The sequence below is a fragment of the Cupressus sempervirens genome, chromosome 10 (assembly GCF_028749045.1).
Source record: "Cupressus sempervirens isolate cs-2001-9-10 chromosome 10, ASM2874904v1, whole genome shotgun sequence".
Taxonomy (NCBI): Eukaryota; Viridiplantae; Streptophyta; class Pinopsida; order Cupressales; family Cupressaceae; genus Cupressus; species Cupressus sempervirens.
In genome coordinates this window covers 11,630,071-11,656,248 of record NC_143127.1, presented here as the reverse complement: position 1 = coordinate 11,656,248, position 26,178 = coordinate 11,630,071, and the positions used below count along the sequence as shown (strand labels likewise).

The 26,178-nt window shown below is 37.3% G+C and overlaps 1 protein-coding gene across 1 annotated transcript in view; it reads right to left on the bottom strand.

The window, feature by feature from the left end:
* LOC149532312 (NADH-ubiquinone oxidoreductase-like protein) overlaps positions 1–17,443 on the bottom strand; it is a 66,042-nt gene extending 48,599 nt beyond the window's left edge. Inside the window, exon 1 of the mRNA XM_089805295.1 lies at positions 17,315–17,443. Within this exon, the coding sequence (XP_089661421.1) occupies positions 17,315–17,428 (114 nt within the window). The 5' untranslated portion in view covers positions 17,429–17,443. The remainder of the gene's footprint in view (positions 1–17,314) is intronic.
* Positions 17,444–26,178: the final 8,735 nt, after the last annotated feature.

Genomic DNA, 26,178 nt, shown 5'->3' with positions numbered 1-26,178 from the left:
GATTGCAGCATTTGACAGGTTTTGTAAGAGAAGCATAGTCTCCTACATGAACCATCTCATGAAAATTTCATTTACCATGACAGAATTTAGAAGATGTACCAGAAAAAGGGCAAAAGATTGAATTGAAGGCACATAAAATAACTCCGGAGGTGAAAGATTTCTACATTCGTTTGATTTGCAAGGACAACCTCATTGACGCAAAGAAAGAACCACTCAAGAAGTCTTCTTAAAGCAGAGGAATCAAGAAGTCATTTGTCGAGGAAGGGCACTGGAGATGTCTAATGAACGTAGTCAAGAGTTGGCTGACAAGTTCCAACTGTGCCTCTGATATTTCTTTCCCGCAAGTCTCCCTAATGAACGATTTATTGGACGACAAGGTATATGATTAGGCCACATTGTTATCAGAACAAATGTACAAGTTCATGACTCTACAAACATAGGACTTTTTATATGCCACATTACGTGATTGGGCTACTTCTAGATGCTTTGATTAGGATGATTTTGCATGATATTCTATCGAGAGAGGTCAAACTTGGGACCCTTGGCACCTGGTGAGCCCCCCATTATGCAATGGCAACACTTAGATACGCTTGACGGACAAAACATAGCAGCAGGTTAGAAACAGGCTAGACAAGAGATGGATGCAAGATTTGATCACGGGGGTACTGATAGTGAACGCCAGGACACGTCTGAGAGCAAGAGTGCCACAGAGGACAACATTTAGGCTGATGAAGAGGACAAGGTGAAGGTAGTTTCGAAGCCTCTGTAATGTCCCCATTTTTAGTAGCGGCCTACAGTTGGCCAAGTCAGTTCATCATAGCGACCCTCATGAGCTGACAGGGCGTTTTGAGGGTCTCAGTTGTGGATTTACTATTTTTAGTAGTTGCTATTTTTGGCAGCACGGTGGATGGCTTGGCTATTGGTTGTCACCTATAGTTAATCAGGTTGGCTATTGGTTGGCTATTGCTATAGTGGATTGCGCGAGCTCTTATTTATTTATTATTCATTGAGTTGCATTATTATAATAATATTTTTATTATTATAGTAATGACTTTAAGTGATATTTCTAAAAAGCAAGTTGGAAAGTTTCAAGTGTTGAGTTCTTTTGGGAAACTTCCACGATTTCGGAAGTGGAGTTTTATGAAAACTTTTGGCCAAGAAAGCTTATAAATAAGAGCTCATTCACTGGGAAAGACACTCTTGAATATTCATTTGCTTTTGTTGCCTTTGTGGCTTTTCAGAGTTTCTGAAGCTTGTCCCCTTGCTGAGGCATAAGGATCTGAAGCTGAAAGTGGTTCTAAAGATTGTATTACAAATTGGTGCTGTTGTATAGCAATCTGCCATCACTCCTTACTGTTTTAACTGTGTCTAAAGCAGGGATTTGTTCTATGGGAATTGTCTAATTTAAGGAGAGTTTGCTTGTTGGAGATTGTCTGCAGATTGTGAAGAGATTCATTGGAATTTATTATATCAAATTGTATTTGCATTATAGCGATTTGATCTGGGCATTTGTGGCTGCTGATTATATCCTGGGGAGCAGCGTTTTGATACTACAAGAAGAGGATTGAGGGTATTTGTATCAGTCTTTGGCATGAGGAAACCTGCAACTTTGGCATCACATTAGCTTGGATGGGCGCCTAATTGCATCAGATTTAAGGCATCGGTTTGGCTGAACACTGGTCAGCATCATTCCTGTCATGAGTGCCTGATTTGGTGGCGTGAGGGGCCTGCTGAAATTAATGCCAATTACACTGGCATTTGGCGCTGGAACTACTAAGCCTTATTACTAGCATTGATGATTGATTGCTGCAGATTTGGGTTGTTCATAGTGATCCTATTCAAGTCGCCATTCTGCAAATTAGTCAATTGCTGATTTATACAGGTTCATAGTTTATATTCTTTGGCTTAATAAGATACAGGCTGCGATTGAAATTCCCAATCAGAAATAGTTTTATTATTGTATGTGATTGTTCTAGTAATGTTGCAGCAGATGAATGCATACTTTGAATATACATATTAAGAGTTGAGTGTAGGGTTTCAAGAGCTGTTAGTGTTGACATTAGTGGAAAAATAGGCAATATAATATACTCTCTTCAAGTTACCTTGCGAGTTCAATAATTGCCTCTTTATCTGATGATAGAGTTAGCATTGATATTAACGTTGGTTGTGAAGTGTTTGACGAAATGGCAAAGACTTGATTATTGACTAAGATTAGCATTCATCATAGTAATAGCCAAGCCAGGGTTACTAAAGCCTCTATCACTATTTGCATGTCCTATGTTGTCCACTACAGTGCATTTGATACCGATTACCAGCAAAGCACCCATTCCAGATTTTGGCCAAGTCAAGGCACTTATCATTATGTCTCCGCCTGTAGTGACAACAAAGAGAGTCCCTATAGTAGTACCTAAGACGGAGAGCGCCCTAGTGATGATTCTTGAGATGCCTCAGGCGGCAACAGATATAGTTTTGGTAGGAAGAGAAGTTACGGAGTCTCGTCCTTCGTCATCCAAAGATGTGACTAAGGAAGTTGAGGAAATCGAGATTCTGAAGATGAAGGGTAGCAAACCACACAAGCTGCAAGTCTGGCTAGAGGTGATTGGGTTGGATGACATGGTGACAGTTGATAATGCACTTTTGGCTGATCTGGTGGGAGACAGTTCCATGGGTATACATAAAAAAGTAGAAGGGCATCTGCAACACCTAGATAGAGAAGTCCACCAGTGATGGAGTGTGTGAGTGACTATCTGATGCAGCAATTCTAGGTTGTACCAATCACTCGAAGGCCTTCTATCCAATCTTCGATGAGAGAGGACCTTCACCTTGAAGTGATGGCAATAGATAGTAGAAGACAAGAAGAGGTAGCGGCACCAAAGTAGGGTAGTACAGGAGGTGTCAAGGAGACAGTAGTAGATGTAGCGAAGGGAGGATGTCCTCCAAGAGTAGTGGTACAAGTGATAGAGGAGGCCCCAACACATTGTACAGCTGACAAGGATGTAGAAGCATATCTTATCACCCTTACCGACGTTGTTGATCGAGATCGGTGGATTGTGTTTACAGCACGACGTAAGGAGGCTAGGGTAGCTGCAGAGAGATCTCTAGAGGAGATGGCTAGCCACCCAACAGGCAGATTTGGCAAAGGAGCGAGCAACACTCATGGCTAAGTTGGAGGCAACCACAAAGGTTAAGAGTATGGTAAAGACAGGGTTAGCGGAGGTTACAAAGAATAAGTGTGTAGTGGAAACATAGTTAGCCACAGCCAAAGAGGCATGTGACAAAAAGGAGGCTGAACTAAAGGATGTTGCACTAATGTTAAAGAAGGTAGTAGAGGCAAACTCACAAGCACAAGCAGATTTGGATATTTGGACCCAGCAGGTGTATCAGTTGCGGAAGAAGTTTAAACCCCAGCATCCCAACCAGCTCCAGGGATGCTTCCTTCTTCATCTTACCTTGTAATCTTTTTATGTTATGTATTGAGCATTGTCTCCATTTCTATTCGTCGCTCGGAGATGACTTTCTTTTTGGGGGGGATGTTGCTGGTAATATCTGTAAAATCTTTTGGGAATGGTTAATAATCAATTATGTGTTAAGTAGTATTCCCTACCGAAGGAAGTTAGAATGTGACGGTTAAGTCGCAACCCTTTGGATATGTTGAGAATTGTGTGTCAACCTTGCAAGCCTTTTCCGGAAAATTGTAGAAAATTCTAAAATTTGTTTGTGGTAGTTTTCCACATGTTTATGAGTTGGAAAAAGGTGTATGAGTCATTAAAAATGTGCCTTGTCCCTAGTACAATATAGGACTATTTTTTGAGTGTAAACAACTCATTATATGACTTTTATGGGGGTCTAAACTAGAGGACAAAATTATGGACGAAAATGTTATTCTTGGAGTTACAAATGACAAGTGGGTAACATGTGGCATAGTTGTTTTGCCCATGGTTTTGGCTCTTGGTTTTGTAAGACCACAAATGGTTTCCAAGTTGTAAATCACTATAAAAGGAGGGCTTGGGGAGGTGTTTGAATCATCGAGTTCTATTTGCAACACTAGGTACTAGAAGGAGTCTCTCTAAGTCTAAGTCCGAATTTGAGTTGTGGTGATGTGCTCCTGTAAGAACTTGCATTGCAAGTGTATTGTAATCTTCTTGATTTGAGAATACATTATGCAGGTTTTGGAGGGTGGGGTTTTCCTCCCAAAAGGGTTTCCCCGCGGTAATCATTGTGTTATGTGTTCATTGTTATCTAGATTATATTATTATGCATTTCTTTAGATCTCTACAATAGTTAGTTGAATTTGCATAATCATCCTCTCAAATATTAGTGTAGGAATTGATTCTATGCACCTTTGCTTCCTTACAAGTGGTATCAGAGCTTGGCCAATTTTGGTTCTATTTGTTAGGTACAGGGTTTTTTTTGAGCTAATCAAGGTTTGAGTGGGAGCCTGTGCAGAGGTTTTCATTTCTATGTTGCAAGATTGCAATGATGGCAAGCATATTAGGGAGGATTGATGTAAAGAAGTTTTCTAGCACAAACTTTGAGATGTGGAAGCTAAAGATGGAAGATCTATTGAATGATCGAGATCTATGGGATGCGGTTGATGAGAATAAGCTAAGGCCCGTAGATTCAACTTTAGCCGCACAATATGGTGTGATAGACGAAAAGCTAAAGGTCTCATCAGATTGTGTCTTACAGACTCGATTCTGATTAATGTCCATGAAGAACCTATCGTAAAGAAGCTTTGGAAAAAGCTAAGTGAGATCTATCAAGCAAAATCACTTGTGAACAAGATTTTCTTGAGCAAGAAGTTGTATTCCTTGAGAATGGAAGAAGGTGGACGGATTTCTAAGCATCTTGAAAGTTTTAATATGTTGGTGACTCGGTTGACCTCAATTGGGGTGTCAATGGATGGAGAAGAAAGATGTCAAATCTTGCTATGTTTGTTGCCAGACTCATGGGACAGCCTTGTCATGGCCATAGGGAGCACTTCAGTTGTCTTGAAAATGGAGGACATTGCTAGTTCTCTACTTTCTGAGGAGATGAGAAGGAAGGTCTCTCTGAATGCCAAAGAGGCTTTGAGTGTTCGAGAAAGACCAACAGAAAGAGGCAAGAATGAAAAGCAGCATGGTCGTTCTAAGTCCAAGAATAAGGGGAGATCAAGATCTCCTGGTAAGTCCAAGACAATATGCTAGAATTGTGGCAAACCTGGACACTTCCGAAAGGATTGCAAAGAGGAGAAGAAAAGGAGGAAGAAGCAAGATTTTGATTCTCAGATCGAGAAGGAAGATGGAGATGTTTTCATCGCAACCTTGGTCACTCATGCAGGTGACAATGCATGGTTGATAGACTCAAGTGCATCTTTTCACATGACTCCTAATAGAAATTGGTTTAGTACGTATGAAAAGTTTGATGGTGGTAAGGTGTATTTGAGTGATAACTTAATTCTTGATATTGTTGGTCATGGAAGTATTCATGTGAAATTTTCTAATGGAAGAATTAAAAGATTTGATTGTGTCTTGCATATCCCGAGACTAGAAAGAAATTAATTATCTGTTAGCAAACTAATAGATGCAGGTGTACATGTACAATTTTTTGAAGCAGGTGTGAAAATGGTGAGAGGTGCTATGGTAATAGCAAGAGGAAGCAGATTGGGTACGTTGTACTAGCTTGATGCATGCGCGGTTGAGTGCAATAGTACTTCTGATAAGACTGTGAAGAGGATTACCTTGTTGGAGAATGAGAGGGTTTCTCTTTCAACAAATGGTCGTGGTTTTTGGGTACCCAAGGGTGCTTTATCTACTGAATCAAAGTTAGCGGCAGAAAAGACTATGTTATGGCACCAAAGACTTGGCCACATAGGTGAGAAGGGTCTACGAACCTTAAAAAGGAAAAACCTAGTTGGTGGGTTGAATGACTGCAATCTTGAGTTTGATTTTTGTGAGCATTGCATCTATGGTAAACAAAATTGCATTTAGTTTTACTCAAGTTCTCATAAGTCTTCATGTATTTTGGATCTAATCCATTCAGATGTATTTGGTCCAGTTGATGTTCCTTCTATTGGTAGATCAATTTATTATGTTTCTTTCATTGATGATTTCAGTAGAGGAACATGGGTTTATTTCCTTAGGAGTAAAGCTGAAGTTGTTAGTTGTTTCAAAGAATTTAAAGCAATGGTTGAGTTGCAAACTGGAAAGAAGATAAAGTGTTTGAGAACTGATAATGGCAGTGAATTTTGCTCCAATGATTTCAACACATTTTGTAAAGATTGTGGCATTAAGAGAGAGATGACAACTCCGTATTCTCCATAGCAAAATGGAGTTGTAGAAAGAATGAACAGGACCTTGACGGAGAAGGCTAGGAATATGCTGAGTGGAGTTAGACTGGAACAAAAGTTCTGGGCTAAAGTTGTAGCCACTGCCTGCTACCTGATAAACAGGTCTCCTACATCAGCTTTTGTTGATAAGACATCAATGGAAGCATGGTCGGGCCACAAGCCTTCACTTAGACATCTGAGAGTTTTTAGTTGTGAGGCATATGCTCATGTGTCAAAGGAGAAGCAGACAAAATTGGACAACAAAGCTATCAAATGTATCTTCATCGGATATAGTTATGGTGTGAAAGGATACAAGCTTTGAGATACAGTTGCACAAAAGGTATTTTATTCCAGAAGTGTTATATTTAGAGAAACTAAACCTTCTTCTATTACAGTGTAGCTAGAACGGATTGAAGAAAAGAAAGATGTGATTCAACTTCCTGCTACACTTGAGAAAGTTGAACTAAGGCCTTTAGAAAGATGAGATGTTAAAGAGAGCTCTACGAGTTATGAATCATTAGAGGAAGAGGGAGAACCTGATCATGAACCTGAACATGAACTTGAACCAGATCTTGTTCAAAGGTCTAGTAGACAGAGGAAAGCACTAGAAAGGTATGGATATTCTCCTGATGATTGGAGGTGTATATTTTCTTTGAATGCTAATATTGATGAACCAAAATCTGTAGAAGAGGCTCTTGGTATGAATGATTCAGAGTCCTGGAAAATAGCCATGGAAGAAGAGATGGCAGCTCTTAAGAGGAATGACACATGGGACCTTGTACCATTGCCTGAAGGACGGAAGTTTGTTGGTTGTAAATGAGTGTTCAAAAGGAAGATGGGTTTAGATGGAAGCATTAAGAAGTATAAAGCACGATTGGTTGCAACAGGTTACTCCCAAGTTGCAAGAATTGATTCTGGTGATATTTTTTCTCCTATAGCAAAAATGACATCTATTCGATTTTTACTTTTTATTGCAGCAGCTTATGCTCTAGAAGTTGAGCAGATGGATGTGAAGATAGCTTTCCTTCATGGAGATTTGGAGGAAGAAATTTATATGACATAACCAAAGCACTTTGTGGTGAAAGGTAAAAGTCATTTGGTCTGTAAATTGAAGAAATCCTTGTATGGTTTAAAACAAAGTCCTAGGATGAAGTACCAAAAGTTTGATACATATGTATTGAGTTTGGGATTTGTGTGATCCAAATCTAATCATTGTACATACTACAAGTCTGATGTTGATTATTTCCTGGTTATTGCCTTATATGTTGATGACATGTTTATTGGCAAAGGAAAAGGTTCGATTGCAAAATTAAAATCTCAACTCTCAGCAAAGTTTGAAATGAAAGATCTTGATGTACCAAGGTACATTCTAGGAATGGAGATTATAAGAGATAGACAAAACTGAAAGTTTTGGCTAGGCCAAAATAAGTATGTTGATAATATTCTGAGAAGATTCAATATGCAGGATTCCAGACCACTGAGTGTTCCTGTTACTACAAGAACAAAGCTTTCTAGCTCACAGTGTCCTACATCCCCATTGGAGATGGAAGAGATAAGTGAAGTACCGTATTAGAGTGTTGTTGGAAGTTTGATGTATGCTATGGTTTGTACAAGACCAAACATTGCCTAAGCAGTGGGAGTACTTTCCCCTTACATGTCTAATCCAGGAAGAGCACATTAGGATGCAGTAAAAAGAGTTTTTAGATACTTGTGGGGTACCTCAAAGTACTCTATATGTTTCTATGGAATAGGAAATGAGCATTCCTTGGATATTCAAGGCTATGTGGATTCAGACTGGGCTAGAAATGTTGATAGAAGAAGATCCATCAATGCATATGTGTTTACATTATTCGGTGGTGCAATCAGTTGAATAAGCAAGCAACACACTATAGTCACTTTGTCCACTACGAAGGCAAAGTATATGGCAGCCACTCATGCCTGCAAAGAAGCTATTTGGCTAAAGAGACTATGTTCAGATATAGAATTCAAACAAGGTGCAGTGACAATTTATAGTGACAGTCAAAGTGCAATCTGCCTAGCGAAGAACCCGACATTTCATGCCAAGACCAAGCACATTGATGTACAATATCATTTTGTGAGAGATATGATCGAGGACGGCAAGGTGAAGCTGGAAAAGGTGGAGACTTTGGCAAATGTTGTTGATGCATTAACTAAGCCTGTGAGCACAGAGAAGTTCAGATGGTGTTCAGAGTCTATGGGCCTCTCAACCCCTAGCAGTTAAGTCCATGACATTTTGGATCCTCTGACTCTTGCAAGGTGTTTGACAAGTGGGAGAGTGTTGAGAATTGTGTCTCAAACTTGCAAGCTTTTTTTGGAAAATTGTAGAAAATTCTAAAATTTGTTTGTGGTAGTTTTCCACATGTTTATGAGTTGGGAAAAGGTGTATGAGTTGTTAAAAATGTGTCTTGTCCCTAGTACAATATAGGAAGACTATTTTTAGAGTATAAACAACTCATTATATGACTTTTATGGGGCTCTAAACTAGCAGACAAAATTATGGACGAAAATGTTATTCTTGGAGTTACAAATGACAAGTGGGTAACATGTGGCATGGTTGTTTTGCCTATGGTTTTGGCCCATTGTTTTGTAAGACCACAAATGGTTTCCAACTTGTAAATCACTATAAAAGGAGGGCTTGGGAAGGTGTTTGAATCATCGAGTTCTGTTTGCAAGACTGGGTGCTAGGAGTCTCTCTAACTCCGAGTCCGAGTTTGAGTTGTGGTGATGCGCTCCTGTAAGAAATTGTAATCTTGTTGATTTAAGAATACATTGTGCGGGTTTTGGAGGGTAGGGTTTTTCTCCCGAAAGGGTTTCCCCATGGTAATCATTGTGTTATGCGTTCATTGTTATTTCGATTATATTATTATGTATTTCTTGAGATCTCCACAATAGTTACTTGAGTTTGCATAATCGTCCTCTCAAAGATTAGTGTAGGAAGCGATTCCACGCACCTTTGCTTCCTTACAGGATACCATATGTACATTCTCCTGAACATGAAAATATCATCATAACTCTTGAGAACATTGTCATATAATATACTTGAATGAATATCAACGAAATGAATAGTAAGGTTTCCTGAAACATTGTGTTATCTTATTTTTGTGTTATGCTTCATTACTTTCATAGTATGCACTAGAGTAGTTTACCCATGACAATAAGCATTACTTTAATTGAATAATAACAACATAATCTAAGATTATAAAATGTCACTTTATTAAATAAACTTCTCCAAATTTATAATTGAGTTGGCCTATTGTTCTAGATTCTTCTTGGAGTTCTTTATAAGGAGGCTAGATGGAGGAAATAAAGCATGCTTTTGGATTTAATAAACATTTGCAAATTTTGGAGACAAAAACCTTTAGAAGTTTGATACAAGGGTTGTATGCAGCGTTACACAACTCAGTGAGTCCTTCAAGGACTTTGCAAGTCCCGAGGCGAGGCAGCCTTCTAGAGGTTGGTGGCCTCTTGCCTCGGTCTCAAACTCGGCCAAGCCTGGCGAGTCCCGCTGATTTGACTTTGGCATCAGCCAACAAAAAATAAAGCCAAAAAAATAATTTTTAATATATCTTTTTCAATTTTTGGGTATGTATGCCATGTCTAAGACCTAAAAAGGCAATTCTATCACTTGCAAACACAAACAAGAAAGAAAAAAGGCTTGAGAGAAGAGTATTGGATTTTTCGGAAATAAATTAGCAATTTTTATCTTAGCCCAGCCATCTAGTGCTTCAGGATGCAAACGCAATAGGAGTTTGTTTGAGCAAATACACAAAAAAAAGCGCAACAAGTTGGCATTGAAAAAGTTGAATGATCTTGTGTTTGTTCGCTACAACCTTCACCTTTGTCACAAACAGATCTTGGGCACCAACACATCGCCTATTGTATTAGAGAAGGTCAATCTATAAGCAAGGTGGAACACAGAGATTGGTGATCTTGTCTTCAGTGATGAAGACTCGGAGTGGGTTATGAGGAGACCCAATACAAGACCCTAAGGTTGAGAGTGATGGATCCCACCCTAATGATGAGGATTATGAGGATGAGCATGACAATGAGGAGGATTTGTATGTCACTAAGGTTCAACGTCAAACACATGGAGAGAGAATGGCTCTAAAGTCTTCCACGACCTATCTTAGGCGTACTTGTAGGAAGACATAGTCTACTAGGGGTCTTTATTTTGATATATGTTTTGAACTTTTGATTCCGTGGATTTCATATTCTATGAATACCGTAGACATTTGATAATGACACTATATTTCTATTATGTTATTTAGTTTAACTTTAACTAATTTCCTTTAGAAATTCACATTTACACTTATGTGACCTATGCAAAGTTGTGTATGTGTGCAAAGTAGCTTCTATTTATCTCAATTGTGTATTTGATGTTAATTGACTAAATGATACATGAAATAAACTTTAAATGTTTAAAAATCTTTGAATTCCAAGTCCGAGGCTCATAACACTGGTTATATAAAAACCTAGCTCTTCCTAAGGAGTGGACTCACAACAAAGTCTACATCTGGGCAAATTTTATGTTTTAATTCAGGAATAAATATAAATGCTTAGTCAGAAAATGTTACTAGATGGCTTGCTTTCTAAAGTATCATGCTTGATCGCAAAGGGTGAAGATTGAAGATTAATGAAATAATTGGTGTGGGAACGATTTATTTGTGTGAAGGCTTTTCACATTTAACTCCAGTTTAATATTGTGATAAATAATCAGGGAGGTGATTATTTTATTAATAATCGCTAAGAGTCTTCTGACCTGACCAATTATATATTGCTGTGAATATTGTATATGAAAGGATAAAATCCGGATTGCAGGCAGGCATCAAATATCTCTGTTGCTACATTTGATAGTACCAAGTTGTAGGGAAAGATTAAGCCAACAATCAACAAAATTGCTGAACGAGGTTGCGAGTCAGCCTTGGTCTCTGGGTGGAATCAAAGAAGCAGTTCTTCTTGGTTCATGAGAAAGAAATTATTGAAGCGCTCACCTTGTTTATCACAAAATGCATACTTAAATGGCATCCATTTAGAAGACTCATCATTGTTCAATTCTGAGCAGATATCAGTCTCCAGATTCCTGCCAATTGACAGTCTCGTCCAATCAATACAGAGCTGAAACTGTTTGAAGCATAAGGGCTTGTGATTGAACTCTGCATACTCTATACCTGAATGCTGATTAGTACCAGCAACTCAGAGAGCTGGATATTAATTTATCGATTGTACCTGGAGCTTAATACAAATTCTGAGCTATCTTTTATAACTGGTGCTTGAGGTCAGATTGTATCTTGATTTTATTCGACATAAATTCTGAACTCATTTTGCTGTTAAGAAAGGCCAAATGATATATCTATGAATATATTTAATAACTGTCTGCAGGAATTTAATTGTTGTTAAAATAAGCAACTGCAGTATTTAATTATGTGGGAACTCAGTCAGAGGGTATTTTGATGTGTAATTTTGGTACACAAGGAAGAGAGCATCTTTCAGCACACTCGAAGATTAGCCCATCCACAGGAATCATTATGCATGAGAAAATGGCAGGGCTTTAAAAGTTTAAATTTGGCAGAGTTTCATATAGGGCCAACAATTATGAATGATTATGTATATAAGTGAAATTAATCATTACTGTCATAAAAATCTGAGTTCCAGTATTTATGCATATATTCTAAGACCAAAAAATAATTATTTGAATTTACTGTGTATTCCATTTCTTATTTAACCCAATCTGCCCCCTTTCCTCAAATGGTCCTTCTTCCTTTTATATCTCACAATGTTAGGAAGAGGTCACACCTTTTTATCATAAATGATCTTTTCAAAAAATAATATTTGAATTTACTGTGTATTCCATTTCTTATTTAACCCAATCTGCCCCCCTTTCCTCAAATGGTCCTTCTTCCTTTTATATCTCACAATGTTAGGAAGAGGTCACACCTTTTTTTCATAAATGATCTTTGCCGAGAGACGCAACCTTTCACTATTAGCGCCCTTGAAAATGTGCAACTCTTTATTATCTCTGCCCTTTGAAAGGGACACAACCTTTCACAATCTTATCTGTACTTCTAATTCCTCCTTTCCTGAATACAGAACAAACACTTATTTCCTTTTTTACTTCCTTGATCCTTTTTGGATGCCTATTTCAAATGAATCCTTGTCCCTTTCATATCTTCCCATATGAGGAGCCTTCTCATTATTTTGTCCTTTTGAAAGAGTCGCAACTCTTAACCCTTAATTATAATTTATTTGTCTTTTATTCTAGTTCTAGGAGATTGCTGTCATGAACTTTTTCCCTTATTCTAATTTAATAGTTGTTATTTCCCTCAGTTGCTAACTCGTGGGACTTTCGGGCAATTCTTGGTATGAAATGTACCAGCATCGGATTCTAAAACAAATCTCCTGTGGGTACATATCTGGGATTTGTGTTTTTTAATTCTAAAATGTTTAGTGGTTCTAGTTTGATCTTTTAGATATTGTAGATAGTAGTTTTCCACAATCCATTAGAATTCTTAGCTGTGTTTTCTGGGTAGATTGTGTTACAATTTTTGCATCAACGTTTCGGATCACACTCTGTGATCCATCATCAGGATGAGAGAGCTGAAGGAAAAAAGTAGAAAGATTGCAGACCCAACAAGGATAAAAAGGTTGGGAAAGGAAGGGGGGGGGGGGGTAGGTGCACCACAATCAAGACAAGTTTGAGGTTCAACAAAAGGGACAAGGAGGGAAGGGAACCCCAAAAAACGATAAAAATACATCCAACCACAAGAGGGGAAACAACCACCAGAAATAATGACAGATCTACTATTAAAAACCAAAGTGAAAGAAAAAATAAAACAAAAGAGGGTGACCCGAAGGGTGAATAAGAAGGCTGGAAACAAAATAAAAACACAACCAAAGATGAAAATGTATAAATATGCATGACATTCATTAATACATGAAATAATTAAAAATATAAACAACCTAAAGAAATGCCAACGAAATTCTAAATGAATAATGACCAAATAATATAATAGAAATTATTATTGTATAATAATGGTCATTATTATATAATAATAATCAATGTTATATACTCGTAATCATTACTATATTATAATAAGGGAAAATGGTAACGGACTAAAACGACCCAAGAAAGGGACTATGAGACAAAACGGCAAGGATACAACACAAGAACGCTTGAGAGTGCTTGTGTTTAACACGGACACATGCGTAAACACCAAGGAACAAAATTGACCCACACACACACACAAAAATAAAAAGAATTAAAAGAAACGATAATGAAAATAAATAGTAAATGAATCAATAACTAAAGAAAATAAATACAATAATAATAATAAGTAAATTATAACAATAATAATAATAATAACCAGAATAATAATTTTAGATATTCTTAAGACCTAGACTGCTGATTAGCAAACTCTGAACTTATCTATCATGGGATTCTGGCTTGATCTTTTGGATACAGAAAATTGAATTCAAATTAGAATGATATGTTTTGAAATTTAAAATTTGTAATGGTTTTGTTTAGCATATGTATTGGTATATGACATTCTGAACTTAGTTCTATCTTCTAGCTATATGTGTGTGTGTGTACATATATCTACATATCCATATATATATACACATACACACACACACACACACACACACACACACAGATATACACACATACATATATGTATGTATGTGTTATATATTTGTAGTATGAACATACCAAAAACATGCCCACCCCACCCCCCCCCCCCCCACCCCCAAAAACTCTGCCATACAGGCATTTTGTACCCACGTATCTGCACCCGTGCCCACTCCCAATTCAGCAACTTAGTTATTTCCTTTAAATTAAATGATTTCTTAGTTTTGTGGGGACATGACACTTTATTTACTCTCTTCCTACATAAAGTGATATATGATTCATTGCTACTTGTACCCACAAAACCAATCATCACAGGATTAAAATAATAAGTCCAATTTAAATTGTATCAATGAAGTCCAAATATACAGAATCCAATTACAGGCAAAAGGAAAATTTGACTTATTATTGTAGATTCATCTGTAACATTGTCCTGTATGAGCCACAAATGTAGAAGTTCAGTTTACTGCATATATTTTAGCCACAAAAGAAAAAATTTCCAGAAGGCATACATAATGGGAATGAATTTGAGCATTACCCGTGATCTTGAAGAACATGTGAACAATGGGACTATCTAATGAAACAGATTCTAACAAATGTGTGTTGAAAGAGCAACCACAAAACACAACACTACACTGTTCAATTCATATTTTCATGACTCTTTTCTGTAAATCATGCTTGAGACCTAAATCTGAAATGAATTTTGAGAAATTTTGGCCATTATAGTGTTGAGAATGTTGTTATAATGTCAATTTGTCAAAGGTTGATTATCAAGGTCATATAAATTTTCGAGGATTACACAAAGTGACAGAGAATTTGAATGAATTGATGTTGTCCACTTATGCTAGTTGTGTGCTTGAGCTGCGTAGCTGTCTGGGTGAGCTACTTGGCAGTGTGCTTGAGCTAGTTGACTGTCTGCTTAAGCTGCCTGCTTGTCTACCTGCCTGCCATGTCAGATTGCCATGTCACCGGTTGAATATTCTAAAGGCTCAATCGAATATTCAGCAAAATTTAATTGTGGCAGCTCTATTTATTTGTTTTTTGGACTTCCTATTCATGGCACATGTGTGGATGTGGGGCTGTGTGATACCTTCAATTAATTGGAATCTGAAGAATTGTTTTTCCTGGAAGAGTAGTAGGGCATAATGCAGAAAAATAAATATTTATGTTTGAGGATACAGTCATTTCTAAATATCAGTATTAAAGCGACAGAATGAATAGCTTGAGTTGATGATTTTTGTGAGTGCAGAAGAAAAATAAATTAATAGCACATGACTAGGCACATGGAATTTTGCTGTGGTGCAGAGACAGAATGGTGATCCTCAGTCGTTTTGAAAAATAGAGTGAACATACGGGAATTTAGCAAGCATTTTTGGAGGGGAAAAAATGAAATGTGCGACATAATGAAAGTAACGCATTGAATTATTTGTTTGACTGGGCATTTTTTATTATCATGCAGCTATTCTGGGCAGAGGTTTTTGATTTTGTATATTGCAAGCTGATTTGATTTTTACTAAAAAAGACTGGGTGGTGAAATATCTATTGATGATAAAACCATTTTGGTTTTCAAAGTATACTGAGCTACATTTCGAATCAAGTAAGGAATCGATGTGACAGTGTGAAGTCAACTGGTGTATTGATGTGTAGGTAATCAATGTGTGGACTGCTTGGTGTTTTTGTAAGCTGCGAATTTTGTAATGGATAGTGTGTGAGGAAAACGTCAGGACTGCTAAAGGGTGTGTTTGCTGTAACTTAAAAAAGACATGAGTATGTGCTGTGAGAAAATTTGGATAGAAGAAAATGTGGGCTGTCGCTGAGAAATATATTCTCTTTCTTCTGTGACTCTGCCATTTTATCCTTATTGGGTCAAGCATGTTATTGAACAGATAGACGCATGAGATTGCAGAATCAAATAATGCCATACAGAGCCATAGCAGCTATGAGGCTTCCCAACCGCCTCTGTCATCTCAACCTCTCTCCTGCTATAAGTTTGAGAAAGCACAATCCATGTGCTTCCCCTCAAATGCATCACAAACTTTCAATCTTGACTATCCATCTCTATCCCTGCAAGCCCATAACTTCAACTCTCATTCCTTCACAAATAATCCACCTTTTATGCATTGTTATCATGCCATTTTGCTTTCAAAACCATAAGCAAAGCAACACCACAATGCCCAAATATCTTCACACTTACGCTGTTGAAGCTTGAGCACTTGAGCACACATCCAAAAGCTTGGACAAATCTTTACTACAAAGGAGACTACTTGGGTTTGAGGTTTGCATTCTCTATTTATTTCTTGGTTTCATTTGTAGGTCTTATATGTATGTTGTATTAAGGCTTTATTGTATTCCTTTATACTGTTACTATTTCAATGCACACTGCTACATATTTTTATGATTTTGTAAGATAGGAAGCAATCACACCTGGCTTGACATATTTAACAACAAACAGGAAATTGACCGTAAGAAAAATCAAAAAACAGTAAAAATATTTTGCTTCTTGTCAAAATTTAAACAGGAGACTGCACCCAGCCTCCACAATCTGGATTATTTCAAAGTATTCTCTGCAGCATTAATACATGAAGTATGCACGGGAGAGTTTGAAAGCAGCTGATGATAGCTGTTGATCACCATTCCAATTACTACACCTCACAACTATACTGTCCCACACTAGACTTGGTAAAACATCTAACGAATCAAATACAATCTTTTAATTACGAGTTCTCGGCAAGAATGGGGCTTTTTCTAGCATCTTCAGCAAATTATCTTGTGCATGGGTTTTTACCATTTCCCAGACAAAAGAAAACACAATCCAAAGAGTATTTTGTTGACACATATCAAACTTCTTAGGTTAATGTTATTCTTAATTTATTTATTCGATCGAATTCTCCAATAATCCATAGATAGAAAACACGAAACCCTGTTTTTTTCCTAATTTTTTTGCAATCAATCGCTTCCCTAAAACATGATTATCTCCAACAAGTATTTCCATGATAAGAAAATTTCGAAAGGTTGTTCTCGAGCAACTGAATATATCTCCTGTTTAATATTGACTTAATCAAGTCTGAATTGCATTCAAGTGATCCCCAGATCGAATCCCAAGGGTTTAACCCGCTGTAAGGTGATTTGGACGTGAAAAAAATTGTTCTGCGAAGATCGCAAAATTGAATCTCAAGGGCTCGACCCGCCGAAAATAATGACTTGAGATTAAGGTGTTCTGAGTAGTATAGAAATCGAATCCCTAGAGTCAAAGTATTGCAAAAGCTATGAGAGCATAAAGAAACACGCAAATTACTACTTCAAATGAAATAATAAATAGAAAAAATTAAAAAATAAACGAACCAGTCGAGATACAATGATACCTGCATCCATTTAGCAGTGTGTTCGCCAAGGATGCTGAGCCGTCTCACATTAAAATTTATTTTTGCTTGGTTGAAAAATAATGGGGAAAATAAAGCAGAGAGCTTTCCGGCCATGATCTGAATTCAAGTGATTTCAACGACCAGTATTTTCAAAAGATATAGCAGATAGTTGTAATGCACGAACCAAATATATGTATATCAAATTAATGGATCAAACTAAAACTGTCGCCTAGATAGCTTCACAACGTTGCCAAACAGTAGACTTTGTTGAGGTTAAAGTGGCAAATTATTGGAAAATCAATTTGGGAATTTGCATAGGTATTTCTTATCTGAAGTGAATGAATAATTAGATTGTTATAAAAAAAATTATTGAATTGATTATTTTTAGATAGTGGTATAGATATCTTAAATAAATCTACTTAAAGACATATTATGAGATATCTATTACAAAATGATTAAAATTTAATTTACTACAAAATATATATATATATTTCTTTGTATTTACATCTATTTTTTCCATTGTCTTAAGTTTTTTAATTTTAATTTGTAAAATAATTGATTGTTTATATTTTCAAAGCTTATAATCTCAATTAATATTTTATATGGTGTTTATTATATTATTTTTTGAAATATATTTTGTTTATAATAAAATTTAGATGTGTACATAGTTGTCAAATTTAATCTAAAAAAAAAATAGAAAAGCTCTGCGAAAATGACAAATTCGCACATACAATTCGTGAGAAATCCAGGTCAAAATTGGAGGCATCGAAATAGAAAGAAACTTTACAGAAACCCCCAAAGGAGAGACAAATACATAGCTTATCATAGCAATATTCATAACAAGCATGGGAAAGCAGATGCTAGAATTAGGGTTTCGACGGCCAATAGGTTTTCGGCCTTGGAAGAACATACAGGAGAAAGTCAACACCAATGTCGGGAAGGAGGGTTTCAAGTAAACATTGCAGAAGTCTCTGACTCCTCAAACAGATTTGAATCCCTTGCACATTTCCCAGTTTTCATCGTCGAACAGTTAGATGATCAAATTTGAGTTTTCAATTTGACTAGATATGCACAGCCCAAGCTTGTAAACCCTCCATCCCACCTAAGGAGTAAACCACAAGAGGCCACAACCCCTGCAGCTAAGAGTCCAGCCAAGCCTTTTTCCCCTTCTTCCTACATCCCCCCTCATCGCAAACTAAACAACACCAACCAATCATCTAACCCTAAAACATCTCCAGGATTATCCCCCAAGAAACCCCAAGATCATCCCATCAAGATATCCAATAAAGCAACAAACGACCCTTGGCATGATTGTCTTAAGAAGGGGGTTTTTGCTATTTGGAATGGCCCGCTAGAAGAAATCCCGCTGTTGATAGAATGGCTAAAAGACAATTGTCAAGAGTAGGTAAGTATTTTTCACCATTTAGATAATACATTCTTCTTAAAATGTGAGGAAGAATTTGTTAAGAAATAACTCATTTCTATTTCTGAATTTTTTTTAGAGGCTACTGTGTTAAATTTTTAGAATGGTTTCATAACTTTCACTTGGAAATGGTCGATTGCATGATCCCCACATGGTTTTCCCTGATTGCTCTCCCTCCGAAGTTGTGCGATATAGACATTATTTATGCTCCAGGTTCTGCAATTGGTGGAGTCATACCTATTGATGCATTCTTTTTCTATTGTAATAATGTTAAAATCCTCATTAACGTTAACATTAAACATCCTTCAGAAATCCAAAAGAAAATTGAAACAGGTAAAGCTTCTTATGACATTAAATTTTGATTGTATAAAGGGGAAATCATTGACATCTTGAGATCTGATGAGCTACACAAAATTAGACCCAATATCCTTCCCCTCACCTCAGACTTCAGAAGTAAATTCCTCAGGGTGAGCTTTGTAATAGACAGCAGGTATCAAGAACAAAGTAAGGAGATCTCTTACTCAGAGAATCAGAATGATCATAATAGGTCGAGGACTGCTTTAAAAAGCATCATTATAGGCAAAGTAGTAGAATCCTCATCAGCCCTAAGATCAGATTGCACGACAAAAACTAATGAGGGGAAGGTTGGGAGATCCCCAAAGAGATCAAAAAATAAGAAGAAAAAAGCAACACATGATAACTATGAATCTACCAAACTTCAACAACAAAATAACAAGGAGAATACAATTGTAACCAATAAAGAATGTGCTAGTGCACATATCAAAGAAACTATCAATGATAAAGAGCAAGGAGAGTGCTTAGCTTCAGCTCTAGCAGATTTGGAAAATTAGAATGTCAGTACTAGTGAGGAAGATTGGGGTGGCTCAGATCATCTTAACACATAATTAGATAAAATCGCAAGACATTTTGAGAAGGAAGTATAGAAAGATATAGATAAGAATGATAAGGAAGGCCAAGTACTAACTAAACAGATATCAAGAAACAATAAAGAAGAAGAAGGTCTCTCTAAATTGCTTTTTTGCAGAAAAGGAGAGACATTCAATAACAAAGAGGTATTTGGAATTAAATTGGACAGAGACAGAAATAAGAATTTAAATCTTAACATAGTAGAAATAGAAAACAACCTTCTATTCTCTGCAGCGGAGATGGGAACAAACAACAAATCCATTATAGTAGAGAATCAGGACAAGGAGGGGTTACATGTACAAGGAGAGGTTGAACTGAAGATATTTAAACCTAGCAATAAGAGAATCAATGGAGTATCCAAATTTTGGTAGACCCCTAATAAGTTCCCATCTTCTCCTATCACTCTAGAGAAGGACCAATCAAATACAAAGGACATAGAGAGGGTAAGAATAGAATCAAATAGTTCAGAAAATTATGATCCTCACAAGGAAGAAGTCTCTACTCTGTATCAAACAGACCACTCAAAGGATAATGAAGTAAGGCTTATAAAGGAAAGAGTAAATCTGTTGATGGTTAACTCAGATGGAATTAGCAACAATACAGAGTCACGAAAGGACACGAACACCTCTCTATCAGCTCGACCCCCAACTTCAGACAACATGGTGAATGCACCCGAAACACTCAATAAATTCTAGCAGACTCCTCGCCCTAGCATCAACTCACCATTTACGTCTATCAGCCTAGATCAACAGATTCATAAGGGAGAGATCCAAGCAGAAGATCTACCAATACTGGAGTTTCAAGAATTTTTGAACGAGGAATGTATCTCGGACTCTTTGTATAAAGAAGATATGGAAAAGGAGGATGCTATATTGATTGATCAGCTTACTGTGGAGCTGGTCCAAGTTTTTAGTCCAGACAATCTTGATAAGTCTTCAGTAACACAAAAGGAGGAACTCATTTAGAGGGTCCTCAAGTTGGGAGGTGAAAAATATTCAAGTGAAAATCTTAGAAGAGATATATTTAACTCTCAAAGGAAAGAATTAGCCTCTGCATTTTCCAAACAATCTGAAAGAGACAACCAGATCGCTAAAGATATTAACACAAAGCAACAGGAACAACAACTAGCTAGAAAGATTGATTCAGTACAAACAACAGGGATGAACATTGGATAGCTCAGGATTCAAATGACACAAACTGGGCCGAAGTTTCCTTGTTGTGGTAAAACAATAGGCAAAAGAGGGAGAAAGTCACTAAAGGAACTCAGAGAATCAGAGAGTCTCAACAAAGATCAGTAGAAGATAGATCAACTGTTTCACAATGGGAAGGGGAAGTGCCTTCCTGCTCAGGTATGAAACTCACCACATGGAATGCTAGGGGCCTCAATGCCCCTAGCAAAAAGAGGTTACTTAAGCATAACCTTAAATCCTTTAATTCTGATATTATTCTCATTCAGGAATCTAAATTAAATTCATTAGAAATAGATAAGTTTAGCAAAATGCTTGGAGTCTGGTGCTTTGTGTTTGAAGAATTGGTAAGGGCCTCAGGAGGTTTGGGCATCCTCTGGGATCCTAGGAAGGTCAATATTGATATTCATATCAGACATAGAAACTGGATCAGTGGCAAAGTACAAAGTTTAAAATCTAATTTAAACTTTACAATTATTAATGTGTATGGTCATGTTAACAGTACAAATAAACTTCTAGTTTGGAATAAGATTGGTAAACTCTTAGATAGTCTAGATAACAAACTCTGTGTATTAGGGGGTGATTTTAACACGATACTAGATGTTAAGGAAAAGATAGGAGGCTCACAAGTGCTTTCACAAGCATCTAGAGACTTTAAAGAATGGTGTACTCTGCGCAATCTAATTGACATCCCTACCAGTAATGGGACCTATACATGGAACAACAGGAGGAAGGATTTTGCCTATATCGTAGAGAAGCTTGATAGATTTCTAATCAAAGGTGAATTAGACATTAACAACTTAAATTTTCAATCTTCAATTCTTCCCATTGTTGGTTCAGACCACTTCCCGGTCAGACTTGAATTTACTGAGATTCTCAAGCCTTCTAGAAACCCCTTCAAATGTGAGTAGATGTGGTTTCTAGACCCAAACTTCCTCCATAATGTCAAATTATGGTGGGACCAAGATAGTTGTGTAGGATCAAAAATGTTTATCTTTATCCAAAAATTAAAGATGCTAAAAGAGCGCATCCTTAAATGGAACAGAAAACAATTTAATAATATTTTTAAAGAAAAACTGGATATAGAAGATCAACTCAAAAATTTAAATTCAGACGTCATCAGAAAGGGCATGGATAATAGCAGCTATCTCCTCGAAAAGGAATTGTTAGCAAAGCAAGAGTCAATCTTATCCAAAGAAGAAACCTTTTGGAGACAGAAATCAGGAGAAAAATGGTTGGCTGAGGGTGATTGTAACACAAAAAAATTTCACAATTCTACCTTATATAACAGAGCTAAGAGTAGAATCGCATGCATTAAAAACCGATCGGGAAACTTTTCTAAAAATCCTGTAGAAATTGCAGATACCTTTGTTAATTTCTTTCAGGATCTACTGAATAATCAGCACAACTCAAATTATACTACGCAATCTAGCCTTCTAAAAGTTATTCCTAAAATTGTTACCCAAGATGACAATAAAAACCTTAATAGACCCATTACTTTAGAAGAAGTCAAGAGAGTGGTTTTTGAGATGAACCTGGATAAATCACCGGGCCCAGATGGGTTTCAGGCCTTCTTCTTCCAAAAGTGTTGGGATATTATAGGCGAAGATCTCTGGAAAGCTATTAAAGCCTCTAGAAATGGTGGCTCCATCCTTGCTGAAATCAATCATTCCTTCATTACTCTAATTCCAATGAAATGTGACCCTGAATCTCCAGGCGATTTCAGACCAATAGCCTTGTGCAATACTATCTATAAAATCCTCTAAAAAATTCTAGTGAACAGGCTTAAAGAGATTCTCCCCAAGATTATCTCTGAGGAACAAACTGGTTTCATGCTCGGCATATCCATCCTTGATGGCATCATCACCATTCAAGAGATGATTCACTCTGCAGGCCGCAATAAGGAAGCATGTATGCTCATGAAACTGGATATCCAAAAAGCCTATGATATCATGGATTGGAGATTCCTATGTAAGATGTTAGAAACATTTGGATTCTCTCGTCAATGGGTTAACTTAATATTCAAATTCATATCGACACCTAAGATCTCAATCCTTATCAATGGTACACCTGAAGGATTTTTTGATATTTCGAGAGGCATCTGGCAAGGGGATTCTCTTTCCCCCTATCTCTTCATCATTATGGCAGAAGCTTTCGGGAGAGCGGTGACAGATGCTTATAATAAGCAGAGAATATCGAGTATCACTGTCACAAAAAACATGCCTAATATTACTCATCAGCAATTCGCTGATGACACCATTCTCCCAAGCAAGAGTAAGATCTCGGAAGCTAGCTCCCTTAAAGGTATCTTGGATCTATACATGGAAGCCTCAGGACAAAAGTTCAATGCTCTAAAATCGGAAATTTTTTTCCTAAATACCTCTCCAGACATGGAAGCTCATATTTGTAAGATTATGGGTTTCAAGAAAGGAACCTTCCCATGTAAATATCTGGGTATAACTTTAGAAAAAGGTCCAAAATCAAGAAAAGTGTGGGATAACACTCTTGTAAAACTGGACTCGAAGTTATGATCTTGGAAAGACAAATGGCTCACCAAAGCTGGAAAATGCACTAAAATTCGGGCAGTGCTTTCAGCCATCCCGACCTACCCTCTGTCTTGCCTCCCTTTATCAAATCAAACCCTTAAAAAACTCAATTCCAAGATGAGGAACTTTCTTTGGAATGATTAGGGCAATGACAATAAATTAGCTCTTATCAAATGGGAAAACATTTGCAAACCAAAGACCCTCAGGGGTCTAGGGATCAAAAACCTCCAATGGCAAAACGAAGCCTTGGGGGCAAAACTCATTTGGAGGCTATACCACGAACACAACCATAAATGGGCTAAGATCCTTTATAATAAATATCTTATCGTTGAGGACCTGCTCTCAATATTTAGAATTAGCTCCTCTCCTAAAGGGTCCGAATGTTGGAACTTCATGTTAAAGTGTCACCATTTGATCAATAAATGCCTAACTTGGGATGTTGGATTTGGGGAAGAAGCATTATTTCGGGAAGATTCCTGGGGAGGTAAACCTCCACTCTCTTCCTACAATATTCCTCTGAATCTTAAGAATAGACTAACTGAGCTTTGGGGCAACAAAGTGAGAAACTATTGTTCTCTGGTGGACTCTGAAGGTTTTCCATCATGGAATTGGAAATCTCTCAGAGGCCTAGACTTTGATGAAGAATAAATCTATCATTTTGAGAAGTGTGTGGAAGGCAGGAAACCTATACAACCTAATAAAAGAGACTCCCTTATATGGGCAACATCCAATAATGGGAAATACAATGTCAAAGACGGATACAAGGCCATTCTAGAAGCTTATAAACCTGTATCGGTGGACATCCCTCTCAAGCTTTGTTGGGATCCCTCCTGCCTTCCGAAAGCAAGATTCTTTCTTTGACTTGCAATCCAAAATAGGATCCTTACCATGGACAGATTAAATGTTATAGGCATTCATGGCCCTTCAAGATGTGCTCTCTGCCTTAAAATTTCATAAAATGTGGATCATCTTCTGTATCTTTGCCCCTATTCCCAAAAATGTTGGGAATGGCTCAAGTAGATGCTGGGTTAGTCAGCCCCCCTTCCTATATCATTTACTGATTTAATTCAGGGATGGCCTTCTCTTAGTGGCATAGGTGTCTATAGTAAACTTTGGAACATTTCGTCTTCCATCTTGATTTGGGAAATCTGGAAGGAAAGGAATCGGTGCATCTTTCGCAATCTGGAACTCAAACCTGAGATTCTCATATCCAAAATAGAAGCTTGCATAGTAGAAACTATTAACGCATACTTAAGAAAAGTGAACCTAGAAGAAGGATCATTCTCCAATTGGGATGGCCTCATGAAGAAAACCTGGCCTAATCTGATTAATCCCCCTCTATATTACTCTAAGGCTGCTAAAGAGGCCAGGAAGAATTGTAAGTGGGAGCCACCTCCCCTTGGATGGGTTAAACTTAATTTTGATGGGGCATCTAGGGGAAATCCGGGCATAGTCGGGATAGGATGTATTATTCATAATGAGAATGGGCTATGGTTAGCCAAAAAAGCTCAGTTGATTCTGCCAACATCCAATAATTTAGCTGAACTTGAGGCCCTCCTACAAGGAATCTGGTTATGTATTTAGCTTAAGTTACCTAAAGTTTTTATCGAAGGCGATTCTTAGATTATTGTGAATGCTATTAGGAAATGGTCCACTCCCAATTGGGCACTCAATTCTCAACTAGTAGTGGCTCTGTCCCTTATAGACAAGCTTGTTGACTTTGGGATTGGTCATATCTATAGGGAAGGTAATCAACTTGCAGATCATCTTGCTAACTTAGGAGCAGATGGAAATAAATCCTTGCTTATTAACGATAGTTTTTCCTTGAATCCTTAGCTTTCTATTTTTCTATTTTATCCATATTGTAGGTAGTCTTTTATTGAGCCCGTTTTATTTTATATGACCCTTTTTAACTATCTCTGAATTCCTCCTCTAAACATTGTCCTGACAGATTGAGTACTTCTATCTATATTTTCTTTTTCCATTTTAATCTATTTTATGTATTTGATTCCTTGGCCTAGCATTTATAATCATTAGTCAATATGGATGGTTGTGGTACCATTCACATCATCTCGGCACCAGCTTTGTATGTGCGATTGTCAAGAGAATCGTGTAATTATCCTCCCCATCATGGCCGATCACGAGCTATGGCTTAGCATTTATTTATCATTGCGTATCTTTTTCTTCACATTGTCCCTGTATTTTAACTTTAGTCTTTCAGATTTTTTCCCTTTGCATCTACTAGTGTTATCAGTCGGACTTAGCTCCTCTCTGACTTTGTTAAGTATGGAATCCAATATAGCTCTCTTCCATACCTTAGAGAAGCGCACCATGGCTTTTTGTGGAGTAGTGAAACCAGAAAGATGGAATCGAATTCTACAACCAGTGGATGATATGACACGGTTTGCCATCATCAAAGCCCTGGGTGAAGGGATTTTTTATTACGAATACACCTAGAGAACAAACAACGATATCAATGGATCGTTCATCGGCTGTCTGGTAAGAGCCAAAGCTCCAGCTAATAACATAGTTAGGCTTTGTCGCGACTTGTTCATCCCTTCTTGGAGAAAGGGGCTTGAACAAGTAGTACACAGTACAGACAACAATTTTTGGATTCCTTTTCCCGAGAAATATATGAATCTCCCACTTGTCCATCCGTACCTCGACACAGCTCCTTGTCGCTAATCTCTGCTCGTAAGACAGAACTTTACATTTTATTGTGAGTGGACAAAAATGGAGGCCAGCTTGAATTTTCTTCTTCGATGGAGGGACATCATTCCT